This window comes from Arthroderma uncinatum (genome assembly GCF_011692745.1).
Source record: "Arthroderma uncinatum strain CBS 119779 chromosome Unknown scaffold5, whole genome shotgun sequence".
Taxonomy (NCBI): domain Eukaryota; kingdom Fungi; phylum Ascomycota; class Eurotiomycetes; order Onygenales; family Arthrodermataceae; genus Arthroderma; species Arthroderma uncinatum.
This window is the reverse complement of record NW_022983867.1, coordinates 750,728-777,049: the sequence shown is the minus strand read 5'-3', so window position 1 is coordinate 777,049 and position 26,322 is coordinate 750,728. Positions and strand designations below refer to the sequence as shown.

Here is a 26,322-nt window from a genome sequence, read left to right as displayed (position 1 = left end):
CTTCCCCGTATTCTCCCTGGCATTTTACCTGACAAGGTCCCCAGTCCTCTACTTCTCTATCTTTGCCTTCATTGAACGGATGTTTAAATCCCTCTAGGAATTATCCAGATACTGTGTTATTTGACTTACCGCCCGGCCGACTGATCGCATGTACTCGGTAGTTCGTAATCATGTAGTCACCGTCTCCCTGCGCCCTCAATCACCAAGATATGCTAACAGACTCCTAAGACGTGGCTCCATTGAGTGTAAACATAAGATTCCTAGCCAGGGTCATAGCCTACTGTTGAACGGAGATTCGGTGTAATACTGCCTGATCGTACGAAACACGTTAGTCAACTACGCCGTTTCATTAAATATCAGTGTCAGCTCTCCATCATCGAACAAATGCTACGCCCGGCGTTTTAACGCCTGTTTCAGCTGTAGCTGGCATCTCCGCGATGGCAAGATACATGGCCGTATGAGGAACATAAATAGGAGCTCAATATCGTGTATTTAGATGATCAGTGCTTGATAGATTGAAATCTCATAGATTGCTCCAGACCCACCTGACCAATCAAATCAATCAAATATCTCGTATCTCAGACCTACCAAGTAGCTGGATAACGGGGGAGAGGAATTGGGCACGGCCTGTGAAGTAGTGAATTAAACGGTTAGTTAGAAACTGTCCATATCCACAACAGGAAAACATATAATATTCTACTAAAGGTTAGCATATTTGACAATAATTGAGATATACAGGTTTTATTGATCCTCAACTTCTTAAAAATGTAGGAAGTAGCAAAAATTTGCCTAATACACACCTTGTCATTCCACCATTCCCACAGCAGCTCTCCAAATATTTATTGTTCTTAGTGATAGGAAGGCCATGGGGGTATATGGAATATGCGGCCTTTGCTGAACGATTGACACTAATATAGAAAGGCAGCCATACCGCCGATAATAGTCCAGTTCATCGAAGGAAAGGCTCAGGATTTGCGTGTGCTCACTATCAGAGCCTACATCCTGCTATATTAGTGACACGCCATGGTGGATTGAAGATCATCAAAGGCTATTGGATCTAGACGCCTCATGCTGAGTATCAAGATCGGTGTTGTATCCAAGATGACCAAACCTGGTTCCACAAGGATAGGAGTGAAGCGTAATTTTGCTATCCTCCATGATAATCGAGGTGATGCTGTTGATATTGGTTTAGGTAGCAAGTCTATTGTCCAATTCATATGAAATCAATACCTAGCTAGCTATTGCATTTGGTTGATCGTCCTATCTAGGGGCCTGGGAGGGCTTTTATGGCTAAACGGCGGTCGTATACTGGATATCTTAGCAGCAGGGTATCCCACTGCAGCGTAAAGCTAACCCATAGTAGTAAGGGAGCCTCCTGAGTAAATATTATAGGCATGTAGTTATCAAAACAGGAAGAAAAGAACAAGCTGGGGTGTGAAGCGAATATTTACGTGAGCCGCGCGCTTATCTTGGCGCGCGGTGCTGGAACCAAGCTCCAAGGCACCCGCAACTCACGTCAACACAGGTGTCTCCATGCGAAGCTCTCTTCAACAACAGTCCGCCCTACCACCACTCAGACAAACCACAAACTCTCCTCTGTTCATTTGTATTCTTCTAGTCCTGACATTCGAGGTTGTGTGGTGATCAATTCAACAGCTCAGCATGGCTTCAGGATACGACAGAGCTCTTTCAGGTAGGTGAACTCACTCCCAACGCTGGCTACAATCCCTTTTGCTAACATAGGCGCAACAGTCTTCAGGTATGGTGCTACACATTGCTCTACTATATATATCCCTCCCTAATGCGTTGGTATAGTCCCGATGGACACGTCTTCCAGGTAGAGTATGCCTTGGAGGCCGTCAAGCGAGGTACGCAAGCCCGAATTCCCCTCCGTACAGCTCCGTTCTCAAGCTCCGCCAAACTTACATGAAACAGGCACCTGCGCCGTTGGAGTTAAGGGCGAGGGAATCGTAGTGCTTGGCTGTGAGAAACGTTCGGCGATGAAATTACAAGATACACGGATTACGCCTTCGAAAATCGGCCTGATTGATAACCATGTTTGCCTTGCCTTTGCTGGTCTTAACGCCGATGCTAGAATATTGGTGGACAAAGCTAGAGTCGAAGCCCAATCACACCGACTTACGGTTGAAGACCCAGTGACGATCGAGTACATCACGAAATATGTTGCTGGTGTGCAACAACGATACACGCAGAGCGGTGGTGTTCGCCCATTCGGAATTAGTACCCTAATCGTTGGCTTCGACAATGGCGACAAAACCCCACGACTCTACCAGACAGAACCCTCCGGCATATACTCTGCATGGTATGTTTAAACAGTGGCGAGGGAATATATGGGACTATTGCTAAGAGGTTACTTTAGGAAAGCAAATGCCATCGGTCGATCAAGCAAGACTGTTAGAGAGTTCCTCGAAAGACATCACAAGGATGGTATGGACCGGGAAGCCACTATCCAGCTTACCATCAAGTCCCTTCTCGAGGTCGTGCAGACTGGGGCCAAGAATATCGAAATCGCCATCATGGCTCCCGGCAAGCCTATGGAGCTCCTTCCCAGCGACCAGATTGAGGACCACGTCAAGAGCATAGAGGCAGAGAAGCAGGAGGAGGCAGCCAAGAAGAAGACTGGCCGGACTCCAGGAACTGGAACTGCTGCGATATTGACCAGACAAGCCGGCGAAGGCTCGTCCAGCTGAATGGATAGCTAAGACATAGGAGAAGTGAATAGATGTCAGGACGAATTACAGTTATAAAACTTCTTATTTTACGCCATGTGCATGCTCATGTATCGGGTATAAATTATTTAAATCGCTGTATCTCTCCCACACGACCACCAAAGCCCACCCTCCTTCGTATCTCTTTTCATCGTAAAACATCACAAGCCCTCAGCTTGAAATCAGCCCTTTATCCAAGTCGATTTGGCGCATCTTTAACATCAAATATAGAGCGTTCTTCCTCTGGCTTCAATCGCTCATCCTTCAACATTCTCGCATCCTTTCTTGGGTCTTCTCCCTCCAGGTTCACCACCGGTTTAGGCGTAAGGGCATCGAGCACGAAATGGTTATCGCAGTGTGGGCAATACTCGTCACTATAACCAGCCAAAGTCAGATCAACGTCAACCATAGCCGGTTCAAAGCACAACACTTACCTCTCTTCAAACTCAGCTGCGTCCTTTCGAAAGCATTTCTTGCACTTTTTGCAGGCAAGGGTCTATCCTCCCGTTAGACGTGTTTAACCCTATATCCGTCTCGCTCTATATCCTGCTCACCATTTCCATGGACTGAAGCAGCGCATGGCTTTCCTGTTCCTTGTGGCAATCCGCACAGTCAAACCACCTACGGCCTAATGAAATAAGTAACGGTTTCCCAACGTCGATTATCCGGCAGCCTTACAGCATGGCGATCGAACCGAGACCTGGGCGTTGAGGATATGCTTGCTGCAATTCAGGACACAGTCAACTTAGCCGACTTTCTACTTGAGCAAACGCAGCATAGGGTGTATATGGCGTACCACATCTCGATCAGCACTGAGCAGCGATACAGAGAAATAGATGTTGGTCGAGTGCACAACGAGTGCTGCGAATAAATGTATCCCACCAACTCGTCCAGTCCAAAGTCAAGGTCAAGGGTGGGCTGTCGAAGATGTAACCGCAGAACAACTAGTATTGTCAGGTGCGTAAGACGTCGTATTTATACAACCAACAGGCATTAAGCACACAGCTTGACCGTATATTTATACCAATACTATCATCTCTATAAACTTACGCAGATAGAGAAATTCTCTAGGCCATTTCACTATGCGATGATGATTACTTTAGACAGAGGTTTCAGGGGTACGAGAGTAGCAGTTAAATATACCTAGGTATGATTGGTTGATATGCTTAGTAATATTAATAAAGTGACCAATAATATCGAGTAACGCGAACCAATCACATAATTATATTACACTAAATACCACTCAAACACACTGAATATCCTCGTTTCAACAATAAGATGAGAACCATATAATATTATATATTATTTTGGTGTTACTATGAAATGTCTAGCTCATCAAGTACTCCGTATTGTCGTGGGCTTTTGTTGATGCAGTCACCTATAGAATACCAAGTTTTTCCAGTAATACTCGGTAACTCGGATATTACGAGCCGGGATCCTCCAAAAAGGGGTGGCAGCTACAAGCGTCAACGAGGAATGCTTATAATGATGCGTTAAGCAAATATGAATAGTCAAGGTCGATCTGCGATATAGGTTTTGTTCCTTTTTCCTTCTTCACGTTCGTCATCGTTTACGCGGTCAGGGCGCAGTTCCTGTTCTTCAGCCAGGAGGCCGGAGCAAGCAGCTTCCGTCTGGCGCCATGGACAAGCTCGACATGCCAAAGCCACCCCTATAAAACGATGCCAGGAACAACTCTTCCTGCACTCTTAATTAGCGGAGTCAGGATACTTTCTATCTATCCCTGGACCTTAAGTACATATAATGGTCGCTCATACGGAGCAGAAGTACGACTTTGGCGGGCCGTAAGTTCATTTTCTCCGGCTATACTCTCCGCATAGCTCAGAAAGATTCTAATATGATACCCTAGGCTAGGCGCTACTGCCATTACATTTGGGCTTCCTGTTCTTCTCAACGTCTTTGCATTTGGCTGTAATGATGTGGCCGGCTGCCCGATACCGTCCCTCCTGCACCCTAGCACTTTTTCTTGGGACCAGTTCAAGTTGGAGACCGGATGGCCAAAGGGTGGCATCTGGGACCTCTTTAGCTTGAAAGTCACCGGTGTCATGCTGTGCTACTACCTCGTGAGTATGATTCTCTGGAGGATTCTTCCCGCGCAAGAAACCCAGGGCACGAAACTGGTACATCATGGCCGGCCGTTAAATTATCGATTCAACGGTGAGTTATATGCTTGAAGTTCAAGATGTAAGATGTCTATGTACGGCCATAGCTGATAATTCTTTGCCTAGCGTTCATCTCCAGCATTGTTCATCTAGTCTTCTGTGCTGTTGGAACGCACTTTCAGGGAGCCGATTTCTTCGTCTGGACGTATATCACAGACAACTATATCCAGTTGTTGATAGCCAACATTGTGATAGCTTATGCGATCTCTATCTTCGTATATGCCAACAGCTTCACCGTGAACACAAACTATCCTAACAGCGAGCTCCGCGAATTAGCCATACGGGGCAACACAGGCAACACAATCTACGATTTCTATATCGGTCGTGAGCTGAACCCGCGAGTCACACTTCCAATCTTTGGGGAAGTCGATCTCAAGACCTGGTTAGAAATGCGTCCTGGTCTAACTGGCTGGATCCTACTCGATCTCGCGTTTGCTGCAAAGCAGTACCGCACCTACGGCTACCTCTCCGATAGCATGATATTTACTGCTTTCGTGCAAGCATTTTACGCGCTGGATGGGCAACGCAAGGAGTCCAACATCCTAACCATGATGGACACTACTACCGACGGCCTGGGATTCATGCTCACCTTCGGCGACATTGTTTGGGTACCTTTCCTCTACTCGACTCAGTGCCGCTACCTGTCCGTCTACCCCGTACACCTCGGATGGGTGGGCGTCGCGATCGTGAGCGCCGTGTTTTCTCTAGGACTGTACATATTCCGAGCATCAAACACGCAAAAGGACGTTTTCCGTACACGGCCCGACGATCCAAGCGTGGCAGGGCTGTCGTACATACAAACCAAGCGTGGAACGAGACTGCTCACGGCAGGATGGTGGGGGACGTCTCGCCATATCAACTACTTTGGTGACTGGCTACAGGCATCGCCCTTTAGTTGGCCTACCGGTCTAGCTGGCTATATGATCGTTCCAGCCGGGAGTGTTGCCGCTGCGTCTCATACCTTCACGATGCTTGATGGTCGGGAAGTAGTGCAAGGCGAGGCTAAGGGCTGGGGAATGATCTTTACATACTTCTATGTGCTGTACTTTGCCGTTTTGCTGATGCACCGCGAGCGCAGAGACGACGGAGCGTGTTTGAAGAAGTATGGCGAGGACTGGAAAAGGTACAGGGAAATAGTCAAGTGGAGGATCCTGCCTTGGGTGTACTAGATGGAAGCTTGGGATAATACATAGACTAGAGTTGGTTCTATAGATGCAAATCTTTGTCTCTCTTCTTTATTCTCTAATATAGTTCCAGACTAGGCTGAAGATTAGAGGCTATCTTTATCTGATTATCGCCTATCCTTAACTTCCGGCTCGTTCTACAATAGCCGTATATCTGTCTTTTGCTGTCCTGCGCATCTTATCCTACTCCTATCTACATCCTACATATCCATAGCTGCCCTATCTTAAACCCCCCATAGACTTGACCTATAGACATAACCGATAGACATAACCTATAGTCTTAACCTATCGACTTAACTATAGACTTAACTATAGACTTAACCTCCCTATCTAGATATCTATGTATATAAAGTGCGTGGTGATAACAGTTTAACGAGGAGATGGTGCGTGGCATCTGCATCGGCCACCAAGATCTGTGTGGAGCCTGGTGGGGAAGGCCGTGGCGCGTGGCAGTAGTACCTGGACGATGGATAACATGGTGACGTCGCTGGTCACTCCACGTAATTTCATGTCGCCAACTCCGTCCTCTGCGTACAATTTCTTCTTCCTCCCGCCTCTCCGCCATCAGCTGAAATGAAAAGGACAGTTCACGATTCTCAATATCAGGTCCGACTATTCAGAAAAAGCAAAGACGGAGGCACGCCCTAGGTGGTTTCCAACGCAGGCTCGCCCTCTCAGCTGCCATCTCGAATGAGCCACCCGCCAAATCCATCGCTTCCTCCCAGCAGTTCTGGGATGTTTGGCTTGGATTTCGTCGTTGCCTGCAGCCATACCCAGTCTCATACCGTCGCCTCTGGTGCCTGGATGTTTACACCCTTTGTTGAATTATTGAAGGAAGTTCGGGTGGTTGCCTTTGGACGGTTGGTTTGGTGGAATATAATTTAACAGAAGCTTGTGGCGGCCCTATCCTGCGTTTACCATGAGTGCAAACGAGGAGGAGGGAACTGATCAGCAGCCTATCGTGAGTCGCAAACTACCCTGCCGTCCCTGTTTCAAGACATCGTGGAGCTAATCGATATGTTATCCATTATAGAGGCCGGTGTCGTCGCTCCTGTCCCATTTCGAGAACCTCTCCCATACCAAACGTGCGCCTGAAGCTCAAGATGGACCTGGATCGTTATTAAAAGCACCAACGCCAGCAGATAATGCTACGGCAGGCCGGATTTCACTAGATCTGCCCCGATCCAACTCGCCATGGGGGGGTTCACAGCGGCCCACCCAAAGCTTCCTACGGCCCCAGCAGACTGGGGATTCTCCAACCCGTCGTCTCCAGGCACGTCCGTTGTCTATGAATATACAATCTACACCTCCTGGACGGCCAGTGTTTACCGTTGAGTCGCCACGACCTTCTCCGGAACCGAATTTCCCGCAGAATCAGAGTCTCCCGCAGAACCAGAGCCGCGCATCCTACGCCCTACACGTTCCTAATGGACATTCAACGTTGAACGAACCGTCTACCAGCCCTGCCTCCTCTTCTCGCACCTCCACTCGTCCTACGACCCCTCTCAGTGATCCTTCTAATACGGCTCCAATAGACGGCCGGCGTACGACTCCAGTGAGCCAGCGCACTGGGAATAATGGGAAAAGTACCTCTGTGCCTCCACCTGTAAACAGGGCGGAGAAGCCGAAGATACCAGCTAAGAAACCCGGCATATCACCCAACCATGATGTCACAACCTCGAATACATTGGCTCCTTCGTCTTCGTCCCAGCGTACATCGATGGAAGATAGGGTATCACCCTTCAGCACACCTCCTAGCAGCCCGGAGAAAATACCGGGGGCATCAAAGTTCAATGGCGTCCCTGAACTCACGAGCCTGAGTGAGCTAGATACGCCAACCCGAATTCCTAAAACTCAGCAAGGTCTACGTTCACAATCAGGGCCTATTTCTCGCGAAGGTCCGCCAGTGTCGAGATTAACAAAGCAGAAGAATTTAATCACCGACATGGCTCCCAGTTCGATCCCCCCTCACCCTCAACCAGCCATAGGCGCCAAAATCATGAGTGTGGCTACCACCACGCCGACGCCCGGCGGTAGTTATGATCCAGAAAATAGGCAAAGTGCGCCGAGACGACGTCTATCACCTGCGCCGCCGCGTAGGCTGGAGACACCACAGACCTTTGTGCCTCCTTCCAGGGATGAGCCACCCAGCCCTCAAAGAGTAGTGTCTGCTACGGAACCCCAGAAACAAAGCACATTCAAACCACCACCTAGGTCATCTAGCATAAAATATGTGAAGCCAACGCCTCCTCCGCCTCCCCCGCCTCGCAGAGACACAAGTAATCTCTCGGCGAAATCCACTCAACATACAGACAAGCCTCCGCCTCCGCCTCCGCCTCCACCTGCAAACCCACCAGTACGACAGCGGCCGCCAGCAGCCATCCATTCCAGTGACCAAGATGCAGTTAAGTTCCTAGAACAGCTTACTCGCTCATCACATCGCGCTGAGCCTGCTGTTGTGACCGATTCGGATATCCATCCAGATGCCACTCATACAAACCGTCGCCCACCATTTTTCAGATCGGGTGCCGCTGGTGTCCACACCAAGTATGATACCCGGGTGTTCGATGTTTGTGGACAGTACGCTTGTACGACAGGTTACTTTACCAGGGTTTGGGATCTTGTGACAGGAGAGATGATCATGAGTCTAAACCACGGCGAAACAGTAAAGGGCTCTGCCATTGCGTTCAAACCCGGAAGGAGTATTGATGAGGAGGGAGCCTTAATCTGGATTGGTACAACTGCCGGCGAGATACAGGAGGTCGACGTTAGAACCCAATCTATCGTCAATACCCGACCTGCCCACTCTCGACGGGAAATTATCAGGATATACAGGTACCAGAAGGAACTCTGGTCATTAGACGACGAAGGGAAACTCCTGGTCTGGGTTCCAGATGAGTCAGGCTCACCGAATCTGCAATATAGCTATAACCACCCGTACGACCGGATGGTAAAGGGGCACACCTTTTCGATGGTTGTAGGCGATATAATCTGGTACGCGACAGGCAAGGAGGTACGGCTATATCAACCTCATGCCCAGGATACTACTTTCCAGGTTCTCAAATCGCCGCTAGGCAAACATCACGCCAGTGAGGTAACTTGTGGAACGATGTCTACGAAAAACGGTGGCATGGTATATCTTGGCCACGCAGATGGCAAATTGACCATTTACAGCTCTCAGGATTATGCCTATCTTGGAACTGTTACTGTCAGCATGTACAAGATCAGTTCGCTGGCTGCTGTTGGGGACTATCTATGGGCAAGCTATAAGACCGGCATGATTTACGTGTACGATACGTCAACGAGTCCATGGACAGTCAAAAAGGACTGGAATGCGCATGACCATGGAGTTTGTGGAATGACACTTGACCTAAGCTCTGTGTGGACGATTAATAAACTTCAAGTCGTATCTCTTGGTGTCGATAATTATATCCGTGTCTGGGATGCTATGCTTGAGGATGACTGGCTAGGTATGTTCAGCCGCCACTAAATTTATCTTGGAACTTTATGAAGTGAAGTGATAATTAACACCCAATCTAGAGGCAAAGATGCAAAGCAAGGATGTCGAATACTGCCAATTCCGAGAAATTTCTGCAGCGATCGTAACATGGAATGCTGGTGCAGTTGTTCCTGGAAAACTGCCAAATAGCAACTTCATACGAGATGCTATTCACCCAGAGAATGCACCGGATATTCTAGTCTTTGGTTTCCAAGAGCTTGTAGACTTGGAAGACAAGAAGATCACAGCAAGTTAGTAAACGTGATTCTTTTAGCTCTTTTTCAGGAAATCGCTAACCCCTTCCTTCCAGAGAGCTTTCTCAAGGGAAAAAAGAAGGACGCAGACAAAGAGACGATGAGTCGGCAGTATCGTGTGTGGAAGGATTATCTCGCATCATGTATCAGAGACCATATGCCAAATAACGAGTCATATGTCCTTCTACACACAGCAAGCCTTATCGGCTTGTTTACTTGTGTATTTGTAAGACAAGATACGCGCGAACGGATTTCAAACGTAAGCGCGGCAGAGGTTAAGCGAGGAATGGGTGGACTCCATGGGAACAAGGTATATACCAACCAATACCCCTTACTTTCTTAGTTTCTGAAATGCTAACCGCTATCGTCAGGGCGCACTTATCCTCCGATTTTTCTTAGACGACAGCTCACTATGCTTTGTCAATTGTCATTTAGCCGCAGGTCAAACCCAGACAGCGAACAGAAACAACGACATCGCCGCAATCATGGAAAGTGAGGCACTTCCTAAAGAGCCAAGCATGTCAGCTCGAATAGATCGATTCGCCGGCGGCGGAGACGGATCCATGATTCTCGATCATGAAATTTGCATCTTAAATGGCGATCTCAACTACCGTATTGACTCGATTCCGCGAAATACAGTGATAGAAGCGGTTAAAGCCAATAACCTCCCGAAACTCCTAGACAGGGACCAACTTCTAGCTTCAAAGCGAAAGAATCCTGGGTTCCGACTTCGTACATTTAACGAAGCACCAATCACGTTTGCACCAACGTATAAATACGATGTGGGAACTGATGATTATGATTCGAGCGAGAAGAAGCGAGCTCCGGCATGGTGTGATCGACTTCTATATCGTGGGTTCGGCCGTGTCAAGCAGCTAGAGTATAGACGGCACGAAGTCCGTGTTTCCGACCACAGGCCTGTTAGCGGTACTTTCAAGATGCGTGTCAAATCTATAATTCCAAAAAAGCGCACAGCCACATGGGAGGCTTGTCAGGAGGAATTTCTCCAGGAGAGACAGCGTTTAGCAACCGAAGCTAGGTATGCATGTATCTCCCTTTCTCACCATACTATCAACTGCTAACCTGGCTAAATAGCGTTTCTTACCTTGTTCGTTTTCTCGGGTTAAGTCCACGAGAAGCCTATACATTAATAACAACTCCGCCATGAGCATGATATCCAGCCTTGCCCTTTACTTCTCCTTGTGCGATGAAAGAGTTTTCATCTCATACGCGCTCACGAATTTATGATACCACATAGAACCAGTGATGACGAGCGAATGCCTATATCTTTATCATCCCAATAATTGCATTTAATTCGACCCCCAATCTCTTCCTTTACCTTTTCGAGCCCTGAGCTTCTTCGTTTCTTGTAAATAGCTTCTCCGCATACTTGAGCTTGAGGTTTACCGGTTTCTACTGGGTTCTTAAGAGGCTAACTTATATCTATAATGAGCTAATTGCATCAGGGTACTGTTTTCTTAATGTCACTGGGTTTTGTGGAAATTCTGCTGGACTGTTAGAGAAGAATTACTGCTCCAAGTCACCTAATTCATGGTGCTATTTAATGGATACCTTAAGTCAAGAGCGCACCAGGGTAATCTCAAGGAACCATCTAAGAGTAAGCCTAGCTTAGGTCTAAGGGCATCTTTAACCAAATGGTAGTTAAGGGCAGTCTTCTCAAGTGTCAGTCATCGGGTAAGATGTCCAGGCGTGCAAAGCAGCAGGCCATTAACATCCACCGTTTCCGATATATGTGCCTCCTCATTCGCTTTCTTCTCCGCTTCATCCACCTCAGGATACAACCTACAGTTCAAATAATAGCTGATATCGCTCTCCCCATCAAACTCTTCAGTCGTGAACCCACTCCCCAAATACCCCCATCGATTCCCACTCCAATACTCAATCTCATAATCTTCAAACTTGGGTTCCGACATAACGTCAAAAAACGCCAGCCTGCTACCAGGCCACATCACAATATTTCCATCTTTCCTCCCTTGCTTGAACCAACTACTACACGCATCCGACCAAGCGGTACGTTGGAGGTAGACTTTTGCATGTTCACGGAATGCAGCTGCGGCACTCTCCTTGGGACTTAGGCGCCGTATATGTTCCTTGCGCATCTTCTTAATCACTTGCATAAAGTAGTTGGAATATAGGGTGAGAAGAGGTAGAACGGATCCCTGTGCTAGGGGTCCATATGGGCCAGTATATGTGAAATAATTTGGTACACGGGGTACGCCGACTGCTACGTAGGCGTCTGGTTCTTCGGCCCAGCGTGTAGCGAGGTCCTGTTTATCTAGCCCAATGATGGGGAAGCGAGGGCGGAATGTGGTATCGAATCCAGTCGCGCAGATGATGACGTCGACTTCTACTTCTCTTCCGTCTGGATCGAGGAACCCCTTTTCTGTTATGCGTTTGATGCCTTCGGTATAACAAGTTGTCTTCTCTCCCACCAGAGCTTCTAGATATCCGTTTCCTGGCGTAGCGCGTCGACAACCCACATTAAAATTGGTCGGGATTATATTGTCTTTTAGCCGTTGGTTATCTCCCAGCTTTGATGTCATTTCGTTGTAAGAGAACTATTCTCAAGGAGGTTAATAAATAGCGGTTTTATTGGGTAGATAAGTGCTTACCTCGTTTGCATCGTCAGACTCTTTACTGTTCCTTAGAATAAAACGAAATCTCCCATTCAGCTCATTCTCGACCATCTTCCTATACCTTCTATACTTTTCTGGGTCACTCCGCCATATCTCCTTTTGTGCTTCGTCATCTAGGTATGAAGCGGTCGTTAGTCCAGTGTTCCTGTATCAGAGAAAAAGGTGCCGACGGACAGGCAAAATTCGATCCTCCCTCCCCAGCAAACTTCTGCCCAAACCCAGCCGTGACCCATGTCGGTGTTCTCACCCATGTATACACTCTCGCAGCATCGTTATAGATGGATGCAACTGTTTGGACTCCCGAGCTTCCGGAACCTATGACAGCAATGCGTTTCCCTCGCAAGTCATAACCTTCATCATACCGTGCAGTATGGAAGAGTTTGCCTTTGAAGGACATAATCCCGGGAATATCTGGCCATTTCCAAGCACTTTCATATATATAAGCATCCAGGGTAGAATTACTTATTATATGAAGGGTAAAGATAAAAAAATATCCTCACTTCAAGATGCCAGTTCCGCTCAAGAGCAAATCACATTCTTCCACCCACGTCTTGATGATCTTGTCTGCCGTATCTCGTTCCTCAAGCGAGATCGACCATTTCGATCTATCCTCATCCCACTCCGCGTGCGTGACTGTCGTCCGTAACCGGATATACTTCATCATCCCTTCTTCCTCAACGATCTTTCTAAAGTATTCCCAGATCTCCTTCGAGGGAGAATAATACCGTGTCCAGTCAGGATTAGGTCTCCAGGGGAATTGGTAGCTGGCGCTGGGCACATCGCAGGCACACCCTGGGTATCGATTCTCCAGCCAGGTGCCGCCAACATCATGGTTCTTGTCAAAACATGCAAATTCCACGCCAGAGCCAGGCCCAAACTCCTTGGTAACATGGTGCAAGAAATCGATTCCTGCTGGTCCACAGCCGACCATTATTATCTTGAACGACTCCTTTCCCGGCCGTGGTTCATTGATCATATGGTCTGTGACGCGATACCCGCTCGGGGCGACAGAACCCCATTCCTCAGAGAAAATCGGCCGATCGATCGATGCTGGATGGGGGATATTGGGGTTGTTGCTCCCCAGACATCGCGGCCGCGACTCTCCACGAGCAGCCATGTTCGGTATTCTCATTCATCCAACAAGCACTGTCTTCTAGCAAAGTGTCTTCCAGGGTATCTGCTGGCAAGGAACACGACACGCAGGCCGGGTATTTGTCCCTTGCATGGTATATAAAGTGAGGGGAGCAAAAAGAGAAAAGAAAAGAGCAAAAAATAGAATGACAAGGGTGGGATTCGAACCCACGCCCTCAACGAGGACCAGAATATCAGTGGTGAGAGATCACCGGTGAATATTTCTAATTAAGGTTAGCCTTAATCTGGCGCCTTAGACCGCTCGGCCACCTTGCCTGTTTCTTGTTTTATGCATGGAACACTGTCCTTTTGACCTCCCACAACCATGCTCTACAGCCACGGCCATACATACATCGAGATGCAGACTATATCTTCTATAGAGCTTGTTTGTCTATGTTATCGATTGATCTAAGCAACTAATATCCTAAGCCTATGGTCAAGTTCCTCGCCTTGTACTATAATAATGTTAACGAATTCTGTATTCACAAACATATTCCCTAACTTACACAGCTATTTGACCTCATTATATTCCAGCACAAAGCCGAGCCGAAGTTGCATCCCTCCCTCTTTCAAGTCATGCCTTTTCTCCCTGTATCGTAGCCACGACGTTCCTGGAATGTTTACTGGTGCGGAATTCAAGGTACCATATTCCCTGCCATGTGCCTGTCGCCAAACGGCCGTTCGTAATCGGGATGGTCACAGATGCTCCGATAAGGGCAGATTTGACATGGGCCTAGCAGAATCCGGGTGGTCAGACCAACGGTTTCAATGATCACAGAATAATGGTATCATACCGGCATGTCATCTGGTCCCTCTGCACTATGGCGGTATAGGTTCCCCTTCTTGTCTTCAGGCGCTATCCTGTCCAGAGCATCACTCATATCCGCTCGCACATCCTCGTCCCAATTCTCATTCAAACTCAATGCGCAACTCGTATGCTGAACGAAAAGATTAAGTAAACCCGTCTTGTACGAGGCAATCTCTGGAAGCTCGGATAATATATGGTCTGTGATCAGGTATGATCCGCGCGAACGGCTGGGGAGAGAGATCTTTTTCTGGAACCAGGACATCGTTGGAGTTGGAGGAGTGCAGATTTCCGTGCAGAGCTGTAATTTCGGTTGCGGAGGGGCACTGGGTGGTTCGGGCCGGGAAAATATCAAGTCAAAGAGAAAATATGGAACGGTTATGAAAAGATCTGGGAAGAAGGCGAGGATGAAGAGGAGGACGAGGAAGACTTGAAGCCACGAAGATCTGTTTGATGGGGTTTGGAACGACGTCATGGATGCGGGGCCACTAGGTAAATACAACTTCAAAAAGATCCGCTGGATATTCAAAGCAAGATGTTTAATTGAACTATATATGATATCAGATGGGCTATAGTGTTGAAGAAAAGATGCAAAATAGGATAAATGCTTTTGAGGCCTGGCCTCTTAAGATATGATGCTATGTCACACGGAGTGGTGGGAAGAGAGTGCTTGTTTATGCTTCGATCTTCTCACTGGAATCGTTTATACCAGTCCACTTAGGCTTTCCATCTGGAATATCAACCACTCTCTGTGAGTAGAATATATGGCAGCTAACAGTCACCCCGCCAGGCGTCAGAGACCCGCACTTGATGTCAAGATGGCAGGAAAATAGATCTATACGTTACTTACCTAGGTGAAAATAGTTTTCTCATCCCCTCGCCGTCTTCTCCAGAGCCAAACCTGATCAGCTCTGGGAATAAAAGGACGACGTTCCTCCCTTCGTCCATGATCATAGAATGGCAATATGAACACGAGACCTTACACGGCAGGTTATGGCCCCGTTCCTTTGCGCTGCTGTTATAAAAGTCCAACCCCCGAGGGCCATCCACGAACCTGAGGTCAGACTTTTCAAATATCGCCGCCCACTGGAATGGAGCTCCTGGAGTCGGTGTTAAAATGGAGAGACGACGATGAAGATAGGTTTCAATGGCGAGTGTTGCTGACCGTGTAGCACCTGGCAGCCTCGACAGTGACAGAATTTGGAATCCAAGGGCTGTTTTCTGTTTATCTCATATACAATACGTCCGCACTGGCAGTGTGCCCGCCATTGCACTTCGCCGAATTGTTCTTCTGGCTGATCCTCGTATGGAGGGCTATTCATCCACTTCTCCATTCTGGAATTTGTCCTGAGTGATTTTAACAGCCGATATCTCAGTAACATATTTCGACTCCTTCTCATCAATAACAACTAGTTATATAGCTGGAGTATTTACTCCTTGTAGCCGATATCTAGGTATCTGTTTCCTATGACGTCACGCAGTTAGCATCAACCTCTTGCCAGCTGGTTTTCGCCGTGTAGCTTCTTCGAGTATCCATCATAGCTTTCACCAAATATGCAGATAGGAGGTCTTCCACCTAGTCGTGATATCGAGGATACCATGAGAAGTGTCGATAGAAGGCAGGCCGACGTTGTGTTTAGTTATGTAATAGCGCCCTCTACCTGCATCTCGGCTTGTCGGTAAAAATGCGGGAAATCAACAAAAGAGCCGAGGAACAGCTCGAGGAGATGAGGAGATGAGGAGAACAGCTAGGCAACTATTCACATACTGTAACCTCTCTTTTGTTCATTAAATATTATTTGATTGACCCTTTCTTTACACAAACATTTTATATCCATATATCGTTACTCTAAGCCGAGATAACCAAAACTACAAGGAACGATGTCGTTGTCATCTAACCCGCCGAGCTCACCATTCTACACCGTCTCCTGCCCGGATCCCGGGGTTCTACTAGCAACTATAAACCGTCCCCGGCAAATGAACTCGATCCCTTTCCAGGGCCACTGGGACTTCGAGAAGCTATGGACTTGGTTCGAAAATGAGGGATCTATGCAAGTTGCTATTATCACTGGTGCCGGTGATAAGGCATTCTGTGCCGGACAAGATTTACTTGAGATCGAAAAGAACGCGCTGAATCCTCCTTCCGAGCCTTACTTGACTGGCCACCCTAAGTCAGGGTTTGCCGGTCTCAGCCAGAGGAAAGGAAAGAAGCCCGTCATTGCTGCTGTGAACGGGTTCGCTTTTGGGGGTGGATTTGAAATATGCTTGAATTGGTATGTCTGAGCCTGTATAGTTTCCATACTGGACATATTTTTTTGACAATATACCATTTCAGTGACATGGTTGTTGCTTCTCCAAAGGCTCGGTTCTCTCTACCTGAAGCGAAGCGTGGTGTATATGCCGCTGCTGGTGGACTGGCTCGTCTTATGCGCATCGTCGGGTTGCAGGTTGCATCTGAAATTGCGATGACAGGCCGAGTTATCTCTCCTGAACAAGGCAAAGCCTGGCAATTTGTGAATCGCATCTCTAAAACACACGAGTCCTTGATCGAAGAGACATTGGAGCTAGCTAGGGAGATCTCACAGTTGAGTCCTGATGCTGTTATCGTCACAAAGGCTGGACTTCGAGAAGCATGGGAGACTGGAAATGTTGAAGTTGCTGTAGGGAATACGAGGGTCATGTATGATAGGAAGCTTCATGCTGGTGAGAATTTGGCAGAAGGTATGATATGCACTTCTATACTACTAAAACAGGTCCCATGCTAACTTGGTGTCTTCACTAGGTCTTGCTGCATTCCGAGAGAAGAGGAAGCCGAAGTGGGTCAAGTCACAGCTGTGATCTTTTTTTCGCTGCTTAGTAGTCTACTATTTTTGTTCTAGCCGAGCGTTACCTTATTACCTGCTTTGTTTTATTTTGTATCTTCTCGGCGAGTGGACGGGGAATTTTGTCAATTTAGTAGCTCCTCCTACGTTTGACATATAGGCTTAGCATGCCCTGGGGCCATTCTAACCTTTATATTCACAAGAACGATCTAATATCAGCCAACAAGGATACATTGATGGGATGTACATAATGAATACATAATTGATTTAAAAAAAAGAACTGCAGTCACACTATAAATCTAACCTATCGCTGCTCAAAGCCGGATGGAGTGATACGTTGTGATTCATTGACTTCCGCTGCATCTCCGGTAGGGTCAAGAGGATACGAGGTTCTGGGCTGAGCCTCGAGCACTGGACGGTGGTGTTCGTTGGCCTAGAAGATGAGACAGGTTAGCATGAGAATATCAAAGCTATATAGTAAGCCATATCTTATATATCCGAGGGAATAACTCACGAATGGAAGACCGCAGTATTCGCAAGGGCAGATTTGGGGCTTATCGGTGTTGATGAATATTCTGGGGTGGCCTAGTGGACCACCACCTCCGTCACAGGATACGATTCTCTCTTTCGTCCATCGTACGGGCTGCTTGTGGATTAGGTCAATGGCAGCATATGGTTGAGGCTATATGTTTTAGACACAGTTAGCCCACTATCCACCGATAGAGCCTCCAATTGAAGCCATAACCCGCCAAAATACCTCCCAAATGTTCGGGGAATATCTATACTCGGCTGACTGACCTGGTGATCTATGATCGTCTGTTCAAATCGTGGACCAGTCATGGCCTTAGCCCTCTCTTTCTGGCTCTTTGCCCAAGTGGTGGCTCTGTTAGGGGCCTGCATGGCGAGCTGGCTCTGCGCCTGCTCAACCGTCTCCTGCATCGAGGCAGGTTGCCTGCCCATTGAAGATACAGGAGTGGCATTGGTCTCGGATACGCTCGTTACGGGCTTCGCAGGGTTTGGGTTGTTGGTGGGAATGGTGTTTTCGCTCAGGCGAGGGACCGTCGAGGTGTATGTGGCGCGCGGGACGAAACGGGACGACTGCGCCGTCAAAATGCACAGCCGTGAGCGTGCGGACGACAACATTCTGGCGGTGCTGATGCTGTTGTTTGTCGAAGCAGTTGTTGGAGATGGGTAGATTGACTTGTTGCTGATGGAAGGTGGTTTGGCTGTTGCCGCTTTAAGCGCGCAAGCGGCGCTGCTTGGCTGGACACTCTAAAATTTATCGCTAGACATAAAAGAACCGCGACTACAAAAGAACTTCGCCTTGTTAGAAAATAATTATACCATTTTGACAGCGTCTACAGCAGTTCGGAGCATTTGCAATTGACATATAACTCGAGGCGACTGTCATAGAGACTGCTGCAACCATGTCACAACCAAAGGGCATGTCCTCGAGACTGCTCACGATGAAGGTAATGCGACAGTGATATCTCGTTTGATATATATGCTAATATGGTAATCTAGTTTATGCAACGCGCAGCTGCTTCCGGAGCTGGAAATAACTCTTCTCGCGTACAAACACCACCAGACTCTCCAAGTCGGAGGCTAGACGATGATACATCTACTCCTTCGTCTAAGCGACGGAAATTTGAGAATTCACCCTCACACCGAGCAAGTGCCAACGGTTCAGATATGGATGCCATATCAGCGGCCATTCGGGCTGAAGACAGCAAGCGGTCAGCAGCTATAGCACGACAGGCAGCGGATGCGGGAGAAACTGAATGGGTGCTGGAGTTTCCTGCTGGAACTATAAAATCTGTAGCACCCCAGAGGCGCCCAGCACCGATTGCTAAACCGATGTCTGAAGCTGACGCAGAAGGCGAACCTGCATATGAAGGAAGAAAAAGCTATGGAGGTTTTAAGAAGAAGCGCCAAACAGAGGTGAGAGCACCATTTCTATATCTCTATGGCTGTACTGACGTAAATCCCACCTAGGTCCCTGAGCCTTCAGAAATAGCTAAATCGGATCCAAAGTCCAAAGACACTCGTAAAGACCACTTTAACGATGCTGTGAGGATAGGCCAGATCTCATCGGGAGGCGGCAACAAAGGAAGCAACTCACATGGGGGGAGGAGACACAAAGGTCGATAATAAGTTGCTGGCCGCGTGACCGCGTTTATGCTGCATCTTTTCGGACAGGCGATATATTTGGTTTTTAAGCGTGTTTTTATATGCATTGAATATGCCACGGTTTTGGCATCTCGATTGTCTGCTATTTACTCAATGATACCCTTGTGTATACTGTTACTACGGCCTCATATTGCATTACGTATTATATATGGTTGTCCACTGAATATGCAAGCCTACGTAGGCTCTTACGTCTTCATCATAGCTTCGCCTTATCATTTCGTTCCTTCTCTTCCCACCTCGCCTTCTCTCGATAATTCAGGGCCAGATTCCACGCTGCTACTCCAACACCCAACGGTGGCACCAGTAACAAAACCCATGCCCACCACCGCGGGCTTGTCGAACTGATATGGTTGATTGCGCGTCGAACCTCCACCTCGAGTGCTGCCTTATCCCCGTCGTTCCAAACGATGACACCCCTCGCATTCTCCGTCCCTCTAAATTCCGCCCGCTTGACCTTTCCGTGTACGTCTCCCTGACTCTTCACACGATTCTCTGCGTCTTCAGCTGTAAGATGAGGGTCTCTATCACGTAGCCTCTGCATTTGGACCGCGGGGTCTTTGACTCCAACCACAATCACCGTTCCGCACAAAGCATCCAAACCGCTCTCAAAGAGTAGCGGTACATCCAAAACCACCGCCCAGTGGCCATGTATATAGTACCAAAGCAAGGCACGATACATCTCCCATCTCACGGCAGGGTGTACGATGCCATTGAGAACTGCTCGATCCTTCCTTCGCTCTGGGGAATCACCGAATACCCGTCTTCCAAGGACCGGCCTGTTCAAGGGCTTTCCCTTACCCGGCTGTTCTTCTGGGAGCAGCAAATCGGGCGTCGTAGGTCCAAAGTAATCGACTATGGTGCGGTATCCGGCTGTACCTGGCTCGACGACTTTTCGAGCTAGTACATCTGCGTCGATTATGGGGAGGTTATATGGAGGCGAGGTGAGGAGGGATGACACGGTGGATTTGCCCGTGGCTATCGAGCCGGTTAAGCCGATAAGAAGCATATTGCGTACCGGAGTTCTGCGAATCCTAGGTTATGCTGGAGCCGCTGGGAAGGACAACCAGGCAACCGTGGATCGATGTATAGACTGTGTGATACCGTATTGTTTAGTGGTGATGATAGTGTTTGGGTGGTGTCCTCGCAAACAAGTTGATTAAATAACTACAAACGTCACTGGCGATAAATGGAGATGCCTCGGCCCAAACCATCCACTGTTTACACCAATAATATCTAGATCGTAAACTACAAATCGTTATTGCCGGGCCAGCACTTGAATATTATGAATTATGTTTGGTACAGGCAAGATATTAACTCTCAAGTGGGAGAATCTGCCTTGAACATTCTTTATACCAAGTGTGTAGAGAAGATATGAGGCGCTGTGAGTGAGCATATGCAATCGACGTTGATATCAAATATAACTTTATCTTGTTGATTTGCTTATTGATTTACCGGCTAAACCATCCCATAAAAGAAGCCTTAAACAAACGAAAAGGAAGAAAGACAGAGGAAACAAGCATACACGCGGTCCAGGCTAGAAATCTACCAGCAAAGAGAATTGAACTAAAGACGGAGACAACACATTTATTGCTGGTCTCCGGGCGCAAATTCATCCATTCCAATGTCTCCTCCATTGACCGCGTCTTCACCACCGGCCAATACTTTGGTCCGTGGAACTGCCCCATTGCTAGCCTGGTGGCCAGGAGTAACGGCCACAACGTTATCGTCCTCATCTACGAACTCAAAGTTATATCGAGACAGTAAGTGAGGAATTGCCGAGAGCTGAGGTCCGTAGCGGGCAGTGTTGTCATATAATTCGAAGAGGGGGACTGCAAGAAGTTTCATGTTCTTGGGGACTGAGAGGACTTCTATATTGGGGGTCAGTTTCGTACTTCTTGATCCACGTCTACTAGCATATATCGATGCAGGTGGAAGGAAAGAACTTACTCTTCTTGGGAAGTTGAAGGAAATATAACTTCTTGCACTCCTTGGGCCGCGTTACGTGTCCTGGTAGGAAGGGGTACATAAATGTTTCGAAGTTTGGCCGCCACCATTGTGCCAGTGTGTCGCCAACTTCCCAATCTTCATTAACACCTTCGCCAGTAAATTGCGATCCAACGGGGGCTAGCCTCTCGTTTAACCTCGACTTGAATCCTTCAATCTCGTCATCTGAATGTTGTAGATAATCACCGGGTCTGGATATAAAGCTGGTCAGTTACTGAAGGTCTTATATTATAAACTTGGATTCTTCGACGGCTCTTACAGTTTGAAGAAAGCATTCGCAATCTGTAGCATGAGGACATGTGGATGGTTATGTTCGTGGCATACTAGCACACCTTCACAAGTCCGTCGCATTCCATACTGTTCGTAGTGTTCCTCTAGACGCTTCAAGCGCGCTAGGACAGAAGGATCTTCCTCGGGCTGTGTCTCTTTCGTGCCAAACGTATAGTTTGATAGAGGGTATAATCTGATGGTCTTTGGTTGGTTCGCGGAGAAGGATTCAGGTATGATAGGTCTAGAAGGGAACATATATCAGTTCAAAGTCCAAATAATAGTATAATATACAGACCCATCGAGCTTCGCACTCAATAGCTCAAAGGTCTTGGGGTGCTGGTGCTGCTGTGGGGGAGTGAACTTACGGACGTGAGCTTTGAAGCGATATTGGGGATACCGCGGACATTGTTGCTGATGCTCTGTCAAGTAAACGACCTTAGTTATCTTTGAGACCACAGTTTAGATCGAGTAAATGCTCAGATGGCGCGCCAATTCGTTGTCCTTCGTTGCTGGAGCTCGAGCTCTTGTTTGTGCCTCTATCAGTAGCTCATGTCAGGTGACTGAGATATCACGGATAATATATCCACCGACAGTAGAAAATTATATAATTATTCCGAAATATACCACGTGACTATTGTTGGTTGCCAAGGCTGTCATATAGAGAAGGGAATAAGGAGAAAGAGAAGAAAAGGAGAAGGAAAATATGCCAGAGAGTAAAAAAATCTATCTAAAGTATGTGAGTAAGTGCCTCTACATGTGTACTTCGATGACAAGTCCGTCTAATACAATGCGCCCATGCAACACTTCCACGGCGCCACTCATTTATGATATGCCCAAATCAAAACAATGCCTTCATAAAGTATACACTAGGTTGCAACTGACTATCCAAGCAAGGAGTGTATATGGTCAGCTCGCGATAAACAACCTATGATAATGGCTAGGACGGAGCTTGGAACGCTGATCGGTCCTAGAGCTTTGGGTCGAAGTCTTCAAATTCGGACAAGTCGACCACCGGAACTGTAGCGGCACTGACACTAAGACGTGCTTTAAATTCAGGAACGTTGGTAATGAACGTCTGCTTGCGGTGGGGAGGTTCATTGCCCTTGGTAACGATGCCATTAGCATCGCCGTTCGCAGAAACTTCCTTGGATTCAGGTTCTTTGTCCCCGTTGGTAACGGTTTTCACACCAGCTTGTGTGAGCAAATTAGGCAAAAGCCCCTTGGCTGGCTCTAGAAGCTTCGTGGCTTCATCCTCTGCCATCTTCAAGGCTGAAGTCAAGTGATCGCGCACGGTGGAGACGATTCCATCTAAGTTATTGCTGGAGATGGTGATGTCCTTGAAGGCTTCCTTGAATTTGTCTGCATCAACCTTGGCTCCAGCTGCGCCGAGGAACTGCTCAATCTTAGAGATCACAGCGCCTTTCTGCTCTGGCGAAGCAATGAGGCTTGCACTCGCCTGTGCCTTCATGTGAATAGAAAGCTTTGCGCGAGTTGCAGAATTGGGGTTGATGTACTGGCGGTAAAACTCGATGATATCATCCTTGGTCAATTCCTCCAAGACCTCGACATCGGTTTCATGTTGTGTGAAATCGAAATACTCCGAGCCAATATGAGACCAGAATCGACCGGTTTCGGAACCGAGGTTTTTCAACTTCTCCAATCTCTTGTTGATGATGCTTCGTCTGTGACCCTCGAATTCTTCATCGGACATAGAAGCAAGGGTCGCTCCGTAGTTCTCAAGGAAGGAATCAATGCGAGTCTCCAGGTACTGGTTGTCTCGCTCACTCTGGATGATTACACGATAACCCAGGGTTGTCGAGGAATAGCGAGCACCGCTCCAGACAACGTAGCCTAGTTGCTCCTTCGTTCGGAGCTGGTCAAATGCAGGCTCGTTTGTCATTTGTCCGAACAGCAAGCATTTTGCACGTAACATGGGGTCGGTAAGAGCTCCAACGAAGAGATAGTACTCGATGCAGTGGTTGATGTTAGCAGGATCCTTGAGGGTTTCTTCGTAGATGTAATTGCTTCCAGGAGGAATGATCATATTCCTGCGGACATGCCACTGAGACTGTGGGAGTGTTCTCGGTTTAAGGGTCGACTCAATCAAGTCGGTAAGTTTAAGCGCGTCTTCCTTGTAGAGATTGCCGTGGGCCAAGATCTCAATATGCGTTTGACGAAGCAACTGAGGGAAGAAGGCTGCGACATCCTCGAGCTCGATGTGATCTAGCTCGGGAGCCAACTGCTCATTAATCCAAGCTTTCTCGGCCGTCAGGTACCTCGTGAAGCTGCCGACCTGGTAGTATGGAAGCTGGTAATCAGAGTTCTTATAACCCCGAGCCATGCGTTCCTTGACGATTTTGAATCGGTCTGGTTTGATCTCGAGATCCCTCATGATCAACAGAACCTTTTCAAGCAACACTGCCATCTTATCGTTGTATCCCACAATCGCTACCTCCAAGCCGAAAACGCTGGGAGATAGATCGTAGTCCAATCCTGCTAGCTCTGCATCATATGAGTATTCGGTCAGGGCATCCCTAACCAAACTGCAGTAGATTTTGGCCATCACGTTATTTCCAGGGGTAGCATATACCAGGGGACTTCGGAGGGTAATCTCCAACGCCGCCTTAGGAACCCAGAAAGTGTCATCTTTCTTGAACCAGGTTCTGACCTTTTCATCCATTCGAATCAGACTTGGTCGTTTAGCGGGTTCTGCTACCTCCTTCTTCTCAACGTCGAGTCTAGTTGGAACGAACTCGTTCTTATGTGGCATGTGTAATTCCGGAATTCTACCCTTGGGTGATTCCAAGGAGTGACGAATCTCAGAAAGCAAGTCCTCTGGAACCTTCTCCACCTTATACTCAGTGCCGTACCATTTTTCCTTCTGGTCCCAGTCACCAGGGAATGTCTGGGATACGATTTCGATATTGAAATTGTCAGCATTAAGCTGGGCGAGTCCCTTTGAAATAAGTTCGGGTTCAAACTTGCGCAACAAAGTCGAGCCGCTCAGGAGCCATTCACGCGGGTATGGTTTCTGCATAACGCTGCTAAGGCTGCTTGTGAATCGGCTGGCTGGAGTCTTCTGCTTGAACTTGAAATCGACTTCAGAAAGGTTCTTCATCTCGTCGAAGATCCACTGCTCAGGTGCCCGTTCCTTGATTAAAGAAATGTACTGGAAGACGGTCTTGATGACCTCTTTGTAATGATGCAAGCCATCCTCCGTCAGACGAACGGATACGTTAAACAATGACGATCCAGGGCAGATGGGCATCGAACCGGCTGAAAGTTCAGTTGCCCATCCCTTGGACTTAATGTATGCAAGTATACTGCCAGGACCCTCATGTCCGATCAAGTGGCTGATATAGCGACTCGGCTGGGACTCATACAAATCTTCCTCGTCCGGGTAAGGGAAGAAGATATCCAGGGTTCTGCTATCCATCACGGGCTTTGCAAAAACCATCTTCAGCATATCATCCTTCCCAAATACCTCGATATCATCCCATCTATTTTGGGGCAAATCCTTGTTCTTCACGTCTGCAAATAGTTCTGCAACCCATCCCTCCAATTCATCTAATGGCTCTCTGCCCAAGACAACAAGCTTCATCCGGTTTGCAGAGTAGTGCTTATCATGGAACTTCATGAACTCGGTCCTGACATCTAGTCCACGCTCCTGGGGGTCATCCCGAAGGGTCTTCAGGTTTCCTGTGGAAAAGTGGTGATAGGGATGCTTTGGATTGGAGAGGGATTTGTTTAGCTGCAGCATACGCCACGGATCACTCTGCAGGTTCTTCTTGTTTTCTGAATCGACAGCTTGGAGCTCACGGTCTAGTGTGGACGGGAGGAAAAGCGGAGCGATGAAAAACTGGGCGAATCTGTCAAGAGCACCGTATAACGGCGGTGTCAGATCACTTATCGAGGAGCTGGCACTGTTTGTTGCCCCTCCTACGGTAAGATGAGACATCTTGTCTGCCATAGTTCCGACTGGAGTTGGAGCCTGGGACGGCGTAGCGGATGGCGTAGCAGACGGAGCTTTGGATCGGGGATGAGAGGTAGCAGCAACCTCAAAGAAATAGTTTGTCTCTGTTGCAGCGGTATATGCATTCGAGTGACCGGAGTGTGAGGCAAGATACTGGTTGTAGTCATTCTCCTTTGGGTACTATAGCTCGCAAACAATATATTAATATGATTCAACCCCAGACGGAAGGCCAAAAAAAAAAAAAAAAAAAAAAAAAACTCATCGTACCTTTTCAGTGCCCATGAAGAGGAGATGCTCGACCGCGTGAGCCATGCCAGGCATGTCATCGTCGTCAGAGAAGTTCCCTACGTTGACGTTGACCGAAGCACTGGCCTTATCAGTATCCGGGTCATGGACCAGAAGAGCCTCGAGCTTGTTTGGCAATCTGATCACACGATATGTGCGGTTATCGACAGACGGCTTCTCGAGGCTGTCAGCCAAATGCTCGACCTGCGCCATCTTTGCTAACGGACGCGAGGTCTGGAGTCGTGTGGTCGTGCTATATGTGACAGCAGAAACTCGAGGTCGAACAGCCGTCAGCGTCAACGGAGTGGAACGCGTGAGGCGCAGCCGTGACGGTGAAAC

General features: G+C 47.9%; 11 protein-coding genes across 11 annotated transcripts; 4 read left to right on the top strand and 7 right to left on the bottom strand.

Annotated features, from left to right (window-relative positions):
• Positions 1 to 2,919: 2,919 nt before the first annotated feature.
• GIQ15_06630 (zinc finger protein) lies at positions 2,920 to 3,530 on the bottom strand (the record flags this gene model as incomplete). The annotated part of the gene is made up of 5 exons (XM_033554047.1): positions 2,920 to 3,103; positions 3,164 to 3,225; positions 3,284 to 3,357; positions 3,408 to 3,451; positions 3,526 to 3,530. The coding sequence occupies 5 exons, from the start codon at positions 3,528 to 3,530 to the stop codon at positions 2,920 to 2,922; spliced, it is 369 nt and encodes a 122-aa protein (XP_033403562.1).
• A 960-nt stretch (positions 3,531 to 4,490) lies between these two features.
• GIQ15_06629 (Delta(14)-sterol reductase) lies at positions 4,491 to 6,078 on the top strand (the record flags this gene model as incomplete). Its single annotated transcript, XM_033554046.1, has 3 exons — positions 4,491 to 4,531; positions 4,597 to 4,904; positions 4,976 to 6,078. The coding sequence occupies 3 exons, from the start codon at positions 4,491 to 4,493 to the stop codon at positions 6,076 to 6,078; spliced, it is 1,452 nt and encodes a 483-aa protein (XP_033403561.1).
• A 705-nt stretch (positions 6,079 to 6,783) lies between these two features.
• GIQ15_06628 (type I inositol-1,4,5-trisphosphate 5-phosphatase 2) lies at positions 6,784 to 11,014 on the top strand (the record flags this gene model as incomplete). The annotated part of the gene is made up of 7 exons (XM_033554045.1): positions 6,784 to 6,953; positions 7,018 to 7,054; positions 7,127 to 9,563; positions 9,634 to 9,843; positions 9,903 to 10,156; positions 10,218 to 10,885; positions 10,942 to 11,014. 7 exons carry the CDS (start codon positions 6,784 to 6,786, stop codon positions 11,012 to 11,014), a joined length of 3,849 nt encoding a protein of 1,282 aa, XP_033403560.1.
• A 520-nt stretch (positions 11,015 to 11,534) lies between these two features.
• Positions 11,535 to 13,620, bottom strand: GIQ15_06627 (uncharacterized protein; the record flags this gene model as incomplete). Its single annotated transcript, XM_033554044.1, has 4 exons — positions 11,535 to 12,425; positions 12,480 to 12,616; positions 12,678 to 12,931; positions 13,004 to 13,620. 4 exons carry the CDS (start codon positions 13,618 to 13,620, stop codon positions 11,535 to 11,537), a joined length of 1,899 nt encoding a protein of 632 aa, XP_033403559.1.
• Positions 13,621 to 14,208: 588 nt separating this feature from the next.
• On the bottom strand, positions 14,209 to 14,914 carry GIQ15_06626 (secondary thiamine-phosphate synthase enzyme; the record flags this gene model as incomplete). The annotated part of the gene is made up of 2 exons (XM_033554043.1): positions 14,209 to 14,367; positions 14,429 to 14,914. 2 exons carry the CDS (start codon positions 14,912 to 14,914, stop codon positions 14,209 to 14,211), a joined length of 645 nt encoding a protein of 214 aa, XP_033403558.1.
• A 1,502-nt stretch (positions 14,915 to 16,416) lies between these two features.
• GIQ15_06625 (carnitinyl-CoA dehydratase) lies at positions 16,417 to 17,277 on the top strand (the record flags this gene model as incomplete). Its single annotated transcript, XM_033554042.1, has 3 exons — positions 16,417 to 16,712; positions 16,775 to 17,160; positions 17,222 to 17,277. The coding sequence occupies 3 exons, from the start codon at positions 16,417 to 16,419 to the stop codon at positions 17,275 to 17,277; spliced, it is 738 nt and encodes a 245-aa protein (XP_033403557.1).
• Positions 17,278 to 17,565: 288 nt separating this feature from the next.
• On the bottom strand, positions 17,566 to 18,404 carry GIQ15_06624 (uncharacterized protein; the record flags this gene model as incomplete). Its single annotated transcript, XM_033554041.1, has 3 exons — positions 17,566 to 17,694; positions 17,776 to 17,943; positions 18,060 to 18,404. The coding sequence occupies 3 exons, from the start codon at positions 18,402 to 18,404 to the stop codon at positions 17,566 to 17,568; spliced, it is 642 nt and encodes a 213-aa protein (XP_033403556.1).
• A 284-nt stretch (positions 18,405 to 18,688) lies between these two features.
• On the top strand, positions 18,689 to 19,412 carry GIQ15_06623 (uncharacterized protein; the record flags this gene model as incomplete). Its single annotated transcript, XM_033554040.1, has 3 exons — positions 18,689 to 18,733; positions 18,786 to 19,202; positions 19,257 to 19,412. 3 exons carry the CDS (start codon positions 18,689 to 18,691, stop codon positions 19,410 to 19,412), a joined length of 618 nt encoding a protein of 205 aa, XP_033403555.1.
• Positions 19,413 to 19,647: 235 nt separating this feature from the next.
• Positions 19,648 to 20,457, bottom strand: GIQ15_06622 (dephospho-CoA kinase; the record flags this gene model as incomplete). Its single annotated transcript, XM_033554039.1, has 1 exon — positions 19,648 to 20,457. One exon carries the CDS (start codon positions 20,455 to 20,457, stop codon positions 19,648 to 19,650), a length of 810 nt encoding a protein of 269 aa, XP_033403554.1.
• A 578-nt stretch (positions 20,458 to 21,035) lies between these two features.
• GIQ15_06621 (uncharacterized protein) lies at positions 21,036 to 22,131 on the bottom strand (the record flags this gene model as incomplete). Its single annotated transcript, XM_033554038.1, has 5 exons — positions 21,036 to 21,319; positions 21,399 to 21,646; positions 21,715 to 21,966; positions 22,021 to 22,070; positions 22,123 to 22,131. 5 exons carry the CDS (start codon positions 22,129 to 22,131, stop codon positions 21,036 to 21,038), a joined length of 843 nt encoding a protein of 280 aa, XP_033403553.1.
• Positions 22,132 to 22,692: 561 nt separating this feature from the next.
• On the bottom strand, positions 22,693 to 26,196 carry GIQ15_06620 (A-factor-processing enzyme; the record flags this gene model as incomplete). The annotated part of the gene is made up of 2 exons (XM_033554037.1): positions 22,693 to 25,878; positions 25,966 to 26,196. 2 exons carry the CDS (start codon positions 26,194 to 26,196, stop codon positions 22,693 to 22,695), a joined length of 3,417 nt encoding a protein of 1,138 aa, XP_033403552.1.
• Between the last annotated feature and the right edge of the window lie 126 nt (positions 26,197 to 26,322).